This window comes from Oncorhynchus mykiss, chromosome 18 (assembly GCF_057628025.1).
Source record: "Oncorhynchus mykiss isolate SJ-2025 chromosome 18, ASM5762802v1, whole genome shotgun sequence".
NCBI lineage: Eukaryota > Metazoa > Chordata > Actinopteri > Salmoniformes > Salmonidae > Oncorhynchus > Oncorhynchus mykiss.
The window spans coordinates 45,870,007-45,882,893 of record NC_143039.1 but is presented as its reverse complement, the minus strand read 5'-3'; the positions used below and the strand labels follow the sequence as shown (position 1 = coordinate 45,882,893).

The 12,887-nt window shown below is 41.8% G+C and overlaps 1 protein-coding gene across 3 annotated transcripts; it reads right to left on the bottom strand.

The window, feature by feature from the left end:
* Positions 1 to 1,354: 1,354 nt before the first annotated feature.
* Positions 1,355 to 12,298, bottom strand: LOC110496153 (uncharacterized). 3 transcript variants are annotated; one of them, XM_090208536.1, is made up of 9 exons: positions 11,685 to 12,000; positions 8,395 to 8,481; positions 5,761 to 5,883; positions 5,324 to 5,419; positions 3,520 to 3,594; positions 3,014 to 3,071; positions 2,493 to 2,661; positions 2,248 to 2,375; positions 1,355 to 2,148 (listed from the first exon to the last, which is right to left on the bottom strand). In XM_090208536.1, the coding sequence occupies exons 1-9, from the start codon at positions 11,752 to 11,754 to the stop codon at positions 1,980 to 1,982; spliced, it is 975 nt and encodes a 324-aa protein (XP_090064662.1). In that variant the 5' UTR covers positions 11,755 to 12,000; the 3' UTR covers positions 1,355 to 1,979. The 3 variants fall into 3 exon arrangements, with proteins under 3 accessions (XP_090064662.1, XP_021427556.3, XP_090064661.1); XM_021571881.3 differs by lacking the exon at positions 3,014 to 3,071 and having other exon boundaries at positions 2,493 to 2,656; positions 11,685 to 12,298; XM_090208535.1 differs by lacking the exon at positions 3,014 to 3,071 and having other exon boundaries at positions 2,493 to 2,656; positions 8,395 to 8,475; positions 11,685 to 11,814.
* Between the last annotated feature and the right edge of the window lie 589 nt (positions 12,299 to 12,887).

The window sequence follows — 12,887 nt, the reverse complement described above, 5'->3', positions numbered from 1 at the left end:
GAGCAGGTTTTCATCAAGGATCTCTCTGGACTTTGCTCTATTAATCTTTTCCTCGATCCTGACTAGTCTCCCAGTCCCTTCCACTGAAGAACATCCCTACAGCATGATGCTGCCACCACCATGCTTCACCGTAGGGATGGTGCCAGGTTTCCTCCAGACGTGACACTTGGTATTCAGGCCAAAGAGTTCAATCTTGGTTTCATCAGACCAGAGAATCTTGTTTCTCATGGTGAGAGTCCTTTAGGAGCTGTGTCAGAGTGACGAGTGGATTCTTGGTCACCTCCCTGACCAAAGTCCTTCTCCCCCAATTGCTCAGTTTGGCAGGGTGGCCAGCTCTAGGAAGAGTCTTAATGGTTCCAAACTTTTTCCATTTAAGAATGAAGGCCACTGTTCTTGGGGACCTTCAATGCTGCAGACGTTTTTTGGAACCCTTCCCCAGATATGTGCCACAATCCTGTCTCGCTCTACGGACAATTCCTTCGACCTCATGGTTTGGTTTTTGCTCTGACATACACTGTCAACTGTGGGACCTTATAGACAGGTGTGTGCCTTTCCAAATCATCAAGGATGATCAATGGAAACAGGATGCACCGAAGCTCAATTTTGAGTCTCATAGCAAAGGGTCTTTCTGGGGGTTCAAAATGTGGAAAAAGGAAATGGGTCTGAATACTTTCTGAATGGACTTCGTCTGTCCTAGTTCGCTCCTTAATGTCTTAATCTAAATTACAGATTGTTTCTTAATCGCTTGTCGTTCCCTTATGCCATAGTTTGTACATCTCAATTGTCAGAAGAAACCACATTTGTTTAAGCAAGTCAGCAATGTTTTTTTTTAAGGCAGTAAATGAGGCTGAATGAACTGTTTCGCTGCCAGACAAGGCTCTCCTAATAGCCAGGTGTAGCAGTGATAAGGTGTTGGGACTGCTTTATGTAGGCCCTAACAGTTTGTCACCGTTATAGTGCTATTTATGTATTGTTTAGTGTTGTGTAGTGGCTTTGCTGGCATGCATCTAAAAAAATTTTTTTAAAAAGTGGAGTTTGTCCCACCAAGATTTACATGCTAAAAATAACCACTGACCATGTATGAGGCTCCATTTCACCATCTTGGTAATCTAATAATGAAGTGATCTCTCAGACTACTGTAAAGCAGCATGTAAATGTGGTGGGTATGGAGACACTAATAAATCCCTTTAATACACCTACTTTAAAGCTTTGTGTCAAACCTCAAATGACAATTCTTTATTTTCTATCTTTTGAATATTCATGATACACCACTAGAGAAATGAACAGTAGGCATTCTGGCATCTTTTTATAGCCCCTGAACTACTGTAGGTAAGACAAGGCTTCTTAATAAATATACTGCTGAAAAATTAATTTTACTTTTGACACTTTATTAATTCAATGGTTTGGATAGACACACACAATATTTTTTCTCTCAAATGACTAGCCTAGAGACAGCACTGTTAAGCAGAAATATACATGTACAAAACACACAGGATGATGTACAGGTGTAGGGTCTTCCTTTTATCACTCTTGTTGCTGAGAATTTTCCTGCACTGCAAAATGGAGATATGTTTCATGATTTACAAAAAATTATTGAAAACCCACTCACTTAATATTGTACTTTTCATGTAGCCTAAATTTGGCCAGGTAACAGCTTAACCACCTATCAAGCAACATATGATTGAAGGACTAAAGTTCAAATCCTGTTGCTATAACAATACTATGCAAATTAAGATCCAACACCTGTAGCCTACTGAGAAGTGAAGAGGCGTGAACTGAATATATCTGATAAGACTGTTTTACACCATAGCATAAAAAGCATAACAAATTATATGCACAACGAAAGATGTGAATATCAACAGTAATCCCCTGTAAACCAGTCATAACAGTTTCTCCTCACTTCTTATCAATGCCAGCAAAAAAATTATTGTTGTTCAGAGACATATTTAGGAACCTTTGAGTTCCTTAAAGATACTGTTTCACAAGGGGGATTTTGTCTCACATATTCTTCTTTGAGTCTTATTACAGGTGACATCCAACCAACTCTTGCCGTCTTTAGTACCACCCCGTTCCCCCATTCTAACACAGTCTTCACCGTCGAGATTCTCTCCTTTCCAGTCATCTGGCTCCCAGTCACCAACCCAGAAGCTATGGATTGAAGGATGATAATACATAAGAGGTATGATCACAATAAGTTTTAATCTAGGGTGATTGTATTACGATATTGATTTAAACATGCATTCAAACCTTGTGCTTAGAGATGAATTGTCCACCCATAACCACTCATTCTCGTTTATACTGTCCGTCAGCCCAATCCAGAACTTGTCTTCAGGCTCCGTACTTATTTTTTTACCAATTTTCTGATCTAAGAACGTCTTCACCAGAAACATTGTATGAAGACTTATGTCAAGATTTATTGTCATTTGTATGTTAGTAGAGGAAAGGAAAAATGTGCATCAAAACAACTGAGAGAATCAATAATAGAGTCATACCTGCTCCTCTAGGCTCCCTATGATGACAAGGTGTCCCCCCCTGGTGATACACTCATCCCGACTCTGAGCCCAGGTCAGTTTATCAGGGGAGAAGTAATAGCACTTCCCCCCATAATACTCCCAGCCTTCAGCACAGTTCATAGGTTGAGGACAGTCATTATTCCCTGTGGAGAGAACAGATATAACCCAATGCCATTGTCAGTGCCCCGTGCACTACTCATCTCTATGCCTACCTATAGTCAAATGTCTTTTGTTTTTGTGTTACTGATAGTGTACAATCCATGTGGATATGAGACTGTATACTGCATGATCATCTCACAACTATTCAAGAATGCTATATTGTTGCATCAATGAATAAGGAGGGACTAAAACAGACTGCCCCTGAAGTTGACAACTTGATTTGAAGTAGTTTTGAGTTTAACTCAGGATTGCTATCTGAAACAGGTTTTTATCTTGGGTCATAATACAACCTACTACATCTATGAGTAAACACATTCCCTCATAGTATAATCTCCCCTGTGTTTGTAGGGCAAGAGGGTGGAGTTCTCTGCTTTCTCAATTCTTCATTTTGTTGCCGAACTGTTGTGAATAAAGATAATTATGCTTTTCGCAGGTTGAAGTTTATTGCCATGAATCCTGCCCTGAAGGCAGAACTGAGCAACTCCCGCTAGATGGGCCTCACAACGATTATGAAAACAAGAATGAGCTGTTTGGTCTTCATTTACGGTTTGAGCTAGCAGTGTGGTTAAGATTAGGGTTAGGTTTAAAATCAGATTTTATGACTGTGGCTGTGCCAGCTGATGACCACGCTGCAGAGCTGCCTCCAGGGCAAGATTCATGACAATAAATGCCACCCTGCATCGTTTTCACAGCGTGACATTGGAATCCATACTTTTTGGAATTAACCAACAATAACAAAAGCAGCACCTTTTTTCTAATATTTTATAAGGATGAACATTTCAATGGAAAGGCTGTATTAGTGGCAGACAACACAATTTAATTGGAGGGTCATATCTGTGTCACTCACCTGCACGTTCCTTCTCCTGAAGATCTTTGTTCTTGTCTTGCAGTTCTTGAAGCTCTCTCTCTTTGATCATTAAAGCTAGTTGCCAAAATATAACAACTTTGACTCAAGTTCCCTACATCCAGCTACATATAAACAGATACAGTGCCTTGCGAAAGTATTCGGCCCCCTTGAACTTTGCGACCTTTTGCCACATTTCAGGCTTCAAACATAAAGATATAAAACTGTATTTTTTTGTGAAGAATCAACAACAAGTGGGACACAATCATGAAGTGGAACGACATTTATTGGATATTTCAAACTTTTTTAACAAATCAAAAACTGAAAAATTGGGCGTGCAAAATGATTCAGCCCCTTTACTTTCAGTGCAGCAAACTCTCTCCAGAAGTTCAGTGAGGATCTCTGAATGATCCAATGTTGACCTAAATGACTAATGATGATAAATACAATCCACCTGTGTGTAATCCAGTCTCCGTATAAATGCACCTGCACTGTGATAGTCTCAGAGGTCCGTTAAAAGCGCAGAGAGCATCATGAAGAACAAGGAACACACCAGTATCTCGGACCTGCCTGTTGTGAAGAAGTTTAAAGCCGGATTTGGATACAAAAAGATTTCCCAAGCTTTAAACATCCCAAGGAGCACTGTGCAAGCGATAATATTGAAATGGAAGGAGTATCAGACCACTGCAAATCTACCAAGACCTGGCCGTCCTTCTAAACTTTCAGCTCAAACAAGGAGAAGACTGATCAGAGATGCAGCCAAGAGGCCCATGATCACTCTGGATGAACTGCAGAGATCTACAGCTGAGGTGGGAGACTCTGCCCATAGGACAACAATCAGTCGTATATTGCACAAATCTGGCCTTTATGGAAGAGTGGCAAGAAGAAAGCCATTTCTTAAAGATATCCATAAAAAGTGTAGTTTAAAGTTTGCCACAAGCCACCTGGGAGACACACCAAACATGTGGAAGAAGGTGCTCTGGTCAGATGAAACCAAAATTTAACTTTTTGGCAACAATGCAAAACGTTATGTTTGGCGTAAAAGCAACACAGCTCACACCATCCCCACTGTCAAACATGGTGGTGGCAGCATCATGGTTTGGGCCTGCTTTTCTTCAGCAGGGACAGGGAAGATGGTTAAAATTGATGGGAAGATGGATGGAGCCAAATACAGGACCATTCTGGAAGAAAACCTGATGGAGTCTGCAAAAGACCTGAGACTGGGACGGAGATCTGTCTTCCAACAAGACAATGATCCAAAACATAAAGCAAAATCTACAATGGAATGGTTCAAAAATAAACATATCCAGGTGTTAGAATGGCCAAGTCAAAGTCCAGACCTGAATCCAATCGAGAATCTGTGGAAAGAACTGAAAACTGCTGTTCACAAATGCTCTCCATCCAACCTCACTGAGCTCGAGCTGTTTTGCAAGGAGGAATGGGAAAAAATGTCAGTCTCTCGATGTGCAAAACTGATAGAGACATACCCCAAGCGACTTACAGCTGTAATCGCAGCAAAAGGTGGCGCTACAAAGTATTAACTTAAGGGGGCTGAATAATTTTGCACGCCCAATTTTTCAGTTTTTGATTTGTTAAAAAAGTTTGAAATATCCAATAAATGTCGTTCCACTTCATGATTGTGTCCCACTTGTTGTTGATTCTTCACAAAAAAATACAGTTTTATATATTTATGTTTGAAGCCTGAAATGTGGCAAAAGGTCGCAAAGTTCAAGGGGGCCGAATACTTTCGCAAGGCACTGTACATTAGAAAACCGATGTGAACATTTTCTGTGTGAACTAAACTCACCTGAGGTAAAAGCTTTTTCCAAATCTGTAAGATTTCGATTGTAAGCCGCTTGCAGAATTTGGAGCTCTGTGTTTTTGGTTGGCAGGTTGCTGATATCTGATTGCAAAAAGACATTAAATTGTAGGAATCTGGCCCCAACATTCTTCTGCATAATAATGTAATATTAGTTGATTGTGAAAAGTATTACAAATAGCTATTCATTTTATTCACCAACATTTTTATATTGTATCAGTTATGTTGTCACAGAAATTAGACAATGACCTGGCATAAAACATTTATCCATTTGAAGCAGGACTGTGGGGATTTTCCAGCTCTTGCGCTAAAAATGTGCCTAGATATTTCTCTATATTCATAGCTCTGGACAAGAGCCTCTATGAATCTGTCTCCAATATATAGTCTGCTTTAGACTAGCCACCTCCACTGTCTAGGTCACTCACACAGAAACCGAAGTCCAATGACCGTCCCCATCAGAAGAAAACAGAGAGTCACCAGGACCACTTTGACAGGGTCACATCCACCTGCTCTGACCTTTAACCCCTCCTGAGAATCAGGGTCACCAGCTGAGGAGACAGAGAGAATGAATTAAACTGACCTATAAGACTCGCTACTTCATTTTATTGTATGTGAGACATGAAATCATCAAACATGAAGAAAACGTACAGCTGTGGGTGTTTCTCAAAATGCATACTACCGTACTCAGAGCAGGCAAATTGGAACACGGGAGGGTCAGAGTATGATTCCAAATCAAAGTAAGCAAAACGGAGCATTTAGGACACTTCAAATGTGTTCTCTGTTTGTACATACTTTGAAGCATCCATCGATGCAAGCGTCAGAAAGTATGCAACAACATACCACAAGTTTTTGAGCTGAAGCGAGGGAAAATACACTCCGGCTAAATCATTCTGAGTCGACAAATAATCCTTAGTGGGCGGAGAGGCGGTCGGGGTGTTGGGCGAAGGCCACGGTGGGGAAGATGGTGTAGAGGCGGTCGGGGTGTTGGGCGAAGGCCACGGTGGGGAAGATGGTGTAGAGGCGGTCGGGGTGTTGGGCGAAGGCCACGGTGGGGAAGATGGTGTAGAGGCGGTCGGGGTGTTGGGCGAAGGCCACGGTGGGGAAGATGGTGTAGAGGCGGTCGGGGTGTTGGGCGAAGGCCACGGTGGGGAAGATGGTGTAGAGGCGGTCGGGGTGTTGGGCGAAGGCCACGGTGGGGAAGATGGTGTAGAGGCGGTCGGGGTGTTGGGCGAAGGCCACGGTGGGGAAGATGGTGTAGAGGCGGTCGAGGTGTTGGGCGAAGGCCACGGTGGGGAAGATGGTGTAGAGGCGGTCGGGGTGTTGGGCGAAGGCCACGGTGGGGAAGATGGTGTAGAGGCGGTCGGGGTGTTGGGCGAAGGCCACGGTGGGGAAGATGGTGTAGAGGCGGTCGGGGTGTTGGGCGAAGGCCACGGTGGGGAAGATGGCAGAAAAGGAAATACGGAAGAAAGTGCAGCATATTATGAATAAACATGGAGTGGGGGATTACACAGGTCTTCTGAAAGATATGGTGAAGGAGAAGATGGACAGATAAAAAGGAGAGACATGGAAGATTGTTAGTAAATATGGAATGGAGGATTGCACAGAAGTTTTGGAAGAGCTTGAGGAGGAACTGGGACAGGAGGAGTGTGAGGATGACTTAAATGTGGCGGCAGGTGCAGTGATGACTGCTGCATATATGTTGAGTGTAGAGGGAAGTAGTGGTGAGGAAGGTGGGCGTCAAGTGCAAAAACAGGGATACGTGCTCCAGTAGTTCTGAGATGGAACTTGTTGAGTGAGGTACCTGTGGCGAAGATTGTCCCAAGGCTGATTTTGGCCCAGTTGGGGTGAGACATTTTTTATTTAACTAGGCAAGTCCATTAAGAACAAATTCTTATTTACATTGACAGCCTACACCCGCTAAACCCTAACCAGGATGACACTGGGCCAATTGTGCGCCACCCTACGGGTCTCCTGATCACAGCCAGTTATGATACAGCCTGGAATTGAACCAGGGTCTGTAGTGACACCTCTAGCACTGATGCAGTGCCTTACACCTCTACGCCACTCGGGAGCCCGAAGGAAATGGATCCTTGTTGTTTGTTTGATCCACATGTGGTGTCAGGTTGGGTGGAGGAGAGGTTGGGAGCAGGGCTCCGTTGAAAGGAGTGATTACGAGAGTGGCATTAAGTGTTGAGGAGGAGCAGTTGAAATGGAAGATTCCCAGTGTCTGTGACACCTGCCACTTGATGAGACGTTGATACGGTGGGCAAACCGGAGAAGACATTATCTGTCATGCTGAGTTTTGATGCAGAGTCGTTACCAGATAAGGTCAAGCAGAAATGCAGCAGAAATGAATCGAAAGTCAGAAAATAGTTGTAGTGGCAGCGGCAAAGAAGTACCTGGGATTGCTCACCTGCTCTTTCTATGACAGACTTACCAGGTGAAAGCTATGATCCCTTAATGATGTCACTTGTTAAATCCACCAATCAGTGTTGGTGAAGGGGAGGAGACAGGTTAAAGAAGGATTTTTAAGCCTTGAGACATTTGTGACATGGATAGTGTATGTGTGCCATTCAAAGGGTGAATGGGCAAGACAAAATATTTAAGTGCCTTTGAACGGGGTATGGTAGGTGCCAGGCACAATGGTTTGAGTGTGTCAAGAACTGTAGCACTGCTGGGTTTTTCAAGCTCAAGTTTCTTGCGTGTATCAAGAATGGCCCACCACCCAAATGACATTCAGCCAACTTGACACTAGATTTGGAGTCAACATAGGCCAGCATCCCTGTGGACATTTCGACACCTTGTAGAATCCATGTACCGACAAATTGAGGCAGTTCTGAAGGCAAAAGGGGGTGCAGCTCAATATTAGGTAGTTGTTCTTAATGTTTTGTACACTCGGTGTATGACTCGTAGGAACAAGGAACATGGTTTGACGAAAATGCTAAAAATTTGTAGGAAACTTACTCATTGTTTTGCCGAGCTTGCACTGACTTCATCTGACCCACACAATCCCACGCATGCCCCTACACACACACACACACACACACACACACACATACCATTAGTGTCGGTAGATGGCTGGTTGCGTCCGGCTTTGGGAATTGAGATTTCAGAGTGCGTGGCATCATTCACTGTGGATGCTGTTGCTGAAATGTAACCATGAAAGTGTGAGCACAAGACAACTCCTCTCATCACATTGGCTGTTCCTGAACCAGCATTTTTAATACTCAGTTTATTTATTTTTTATTTTAGCACTTTGGTCCTGTTTTCACAAGAATGCGGTAAAAAAAATTTACAAACTCAAAACAGATCATGAAAAAGTCTGTTTCAAAACTTTAAGCACATTTTCAAATGACAAAGTTCAACACACAAAACCACACAGTAACCTTTTCACCAAACCTGATCACGGTTTCATCTAGAAATACCTTTCATATAAAGTTATTGCCTTTCACAATGCAATGCTCACAATACTTTTCATTTGATTCTCTCTTCATTTGTTCAAATACATTCAACCATCACTTAATCCAACTGAGCTTAATGGTTAACCACTTAACCGTTTGGTAAACCTATGAATTTTAAACTGGTTGGTCCACTATTTATGTATTTTGAGAACTACAAAAATAAAGTGTGTTTGTAAAGTATAAACATCTAAATGACATGTATGATGCATGATAACCATACATAATGACTACTAGTTGTTGCTAATTGATTTCAACATGGAGCAGGAAAGACCGCAAGGTAAAGGTGGAAATCAAAGAGCTCGTGGACAAGGGGCCTGTTAAGAGAGGTGGGCCTGGGCCCCATCAAAGAGGTCAAAGAGTTGGGCATGGGCCCCGTCAAAGAGGTGGACATCAGAGAGAGGGAGGCAGGGAACTGTTGTGTCTAATGAAATCAGGGCCATCGTTGTTGAACATGTGATAAACAGAGGCCTTACCATGGCAGAGGCTGACAGATTAGTTCACCCCAATCTGAAAAGATCAACTGTCAATTTGATCCTGAGAAAATGTCATCAAGAAAAGCGGTAAGTCTGGAGGACATGCACTATGCTTTACATCTACAGTAAATGACGTATTGTAATACATGTACATTTACCAAACATGTTACAAGAGTCTTACAGTATGATCTATTGACAGTAGACTCTGTTCTACCCTCAGAATGGACAGAAGACCCCATGGTGGTGGCCGTGTGCTGACCAGAAGGAGTGGACAGTGGTGGAAATGGTGAGGGCCAGGAATGACATACGGCTGTCCGAAATAAAGCAGGCCATTGAGGAGAACGATGACACTGTTGCCAATGTGACATCCATCAGCCTACCAACAATGGCCCACCTTTTGAAGATGCACCAGGTATCTATCTATGAAACACATTTACCTGATGCCTTTTGAGAGAAACAACGACCGGGTGAAACAACTGCAGGCCACGTATGTTCAGGTACAGCACTATATACTGTATTACTGTGACTATTTGATGCACATGCTACATCACATTATCATATTGTAACTATACTGTAAAAATAACTAACCAAAATATAGTTTAGAGGGTGATGGTGCTTGATGCTGCTGTGAACCATCACAAATATATATTTGTTGATGAAGTGGGCTTCAACCTGGCCAAAACTCAGAGCCGTGGGTGGAAACTCATCGTCCAATGGGCAACCGTCCAAGGGCCTGGACAATGTGGGATAAACATCTCAATGTACACAGCTATTTCTGAGGATGGTGTGGCAGGATGTAGGGCATTACTTGGATCCTACAACGCTGCACATCTCATTGTGTTTCTCAATGAAATTGAGTAGGCCTGTCAATGTGAACCATGCAATACTTATCTGTCCATCTTCTCCTTCACCAGATCTTTCAGAAGACCTGTGTAATCCCCCACTCCATGTTTATTCATAATATGCTTCACTTTCTTCCGTATTTCCATTTCTGCCATCTTCCCCACCGTGCCCTTCGCCCAACACCCTGACCGCCTCTCCGCCCACTAAGGATTACTTGTCGACTCAGAATGATTTAGCCGGAGTGTATTTTCCCTCGCTTCAGCTCAAAAAATGTTGTGGTATGTTGTTGCATACTTTCTGACGCTTGCGTCGATGGATGCTTCAAAGTATGTAAAAACAGAATCACCCTGCAGAGGTGGTTCAGGCATGGTTTTGGGCCCATCCCCAATTCGTGGCCCTATACTCTTCTTTCCTCAACCCTATTTGAGGAATCTTTTTCAGCATGGAGGTGGAGGCTGTACGATCGCCATCCCTATGAGCGTGCCATAGAATTTCTGTCAATTTTGTTGGGTCATTTAAGTGGATTGCCTAATATGAAAACCGTGTAATCTACTGTAATCTACTGTAATCTACTGTAATCTACTGCAATCTACTGCAATCTACTGTAATCTATAGGACTGTAGCATTTTACTTTCAGCACTTTAAGGATGATTTGAAACACGTATCTTGCATTGTTTTCTATTGGATTAACTGGTAGTTAAAATGACTAAATAGAAAATATATTATGTTATGGTGATTAAACCAATGTTCATTACATTTCACAATAAACATATGTTGAATCAATGGTTGTGTGGTGAGAGATGTTTACAATCCAAATGAATGCACAATGACAGGTTGAGTGAACGACTGGCTGAGTTACAAGTGTGACCAGTTGACAGTTTTGTACTAAGACTTGTGAAAATGCACCAGATACTTGTGAAAATGTGACCAAAGCGACAAAGTAAAACTGTAATGTAAAATGATCAGCACAGATCACTGATAAGGCATGAAGTATTGCATGCAAACCAGCTAACAAATATGTTTCCTGCAAACCCTTTGAATTGTAGTCTCTAAAATCTCTGTGATGCCAGTCATTTTTGTCCTCGCGAACATGTTTTGAAATAGGGTATCAATATGTGTAGTCAAATAAAGTCAGTTAAAGGGGCCATCTGGGTATTTTTTTGGTAAACTGCTGGGGGATGGGGCTGGAGGAATGTAACCACTCTCAAGTTCATAGACGGAGCTATGGGAGCGAGGACGGACCATCCATGACCATGAGATACAAATGATCATTTTAACCATGATTTAAAGCCAAACGGTGCTTGTTTACAATTACATTGTATATAAACACCGTAAAACAAGCTTACATTTGTTCTGATGGGGTAATACAGTTGAACTAAGCTGATGAGGCGTTTATAAGTAATATTCTTCAAGAATCAACGGCTATATAGCATTCATTTCAAAAATGGATCCTAGATAGCCCCTTAAAGATTATAGATTATATTGGCAGATAGAGGAAGCTTCTTGTTGAACATTCTGCACACCCTGAGCATACAGCATGATTATAAAAATAGATTTTAGTTTAGAACTTACCACCATCTTTTCCTTCAGTCTTTTGGTGCTTTTTGAACTTCACATCAGCGTGGACTATTCCTTCAGACATACTGATCTAAACACTCATACCAGACACCTATTTCATCAACCCAAATAGACACTTATTTTATATGACGGGGACTGAGGGAGGGACTGTGTGTTGAGAAAAAAAAAACAGTTGCTCAATGACAGGACTTCTCTTCTCTCTTTGCGGCATTAATTTAACTAACCAACTAAATTCAGCTATTACTACAAGTACTAATTAATAAGTGGTAAAGAACTTAACCCAACACGTAGCGACCTTGTATTCCACACTGGAACTCACCAAGCTGCTGAAAGGCGTTATTGTTGTAAACCTACCATAACAGCAGGTGGTACACACACAGCTGATAGAGCTTTCTTGTCTGACACTGAATTGGCGCTATAACTTTTCTCATCTATTGTTATTTCTCTGGTAGACAATCACACTCCTTTTAAACGCCTTAGAGTTCAAAATAGAACAAATCCTTGGTTCCCTATAGAACTTTCAGATCTCATTATGATGAGAAATCAGGCCTGGGCCAAGGCTCGATTAACTGACTCCGTAACTGATTGGCAGTGTTTCGGGCTATTGTGAAATGCTGTAGATGTACTTCCTCAATGAAGAAAGATAACTCAAGCTACTTTCTAATTTCTATTTCGGAGTCTGCTGGTGAGCCGTCAACATTTAGGAAAATAGTTAATGCGCTAAAGCGTGGAAATTCATCTCATTTCCCTGCCTAAGCAAGTTGTGTCAGACTTTCTTTAAAGATAAAATCATGCTTAAAAGCCTGGGTAAAAGACTTGCTGGCACGAATGACCAGTTCCTGAAGGAAATTGAAGAACGGCGTGAAGTTCCGTAACCAATTTAAGGAAAATAGATTTAAAGGGAAACGCGTAGCTCTCGTCGTCGATAAACTGTATATTGATAACCAGATGTGCAGAGACAGACTACCCCATGGCTATTTAAAAAATTACAACGTTCTCAAAGGCGGCAAATAAGGAAACACAGAATTCTAGCCCGGTTATGGATTGTAATACAAAAACAAAAAAAAACTTTTCTATCTTCAAAAATAACTCATTTCATGATGGAACAGTATTTTAAAATAAATTATACATCTAATTCATTTATTGTCCTATCGTGAGGAACTAGATGTTAAAAAATGTATTATACATCTCATTTAT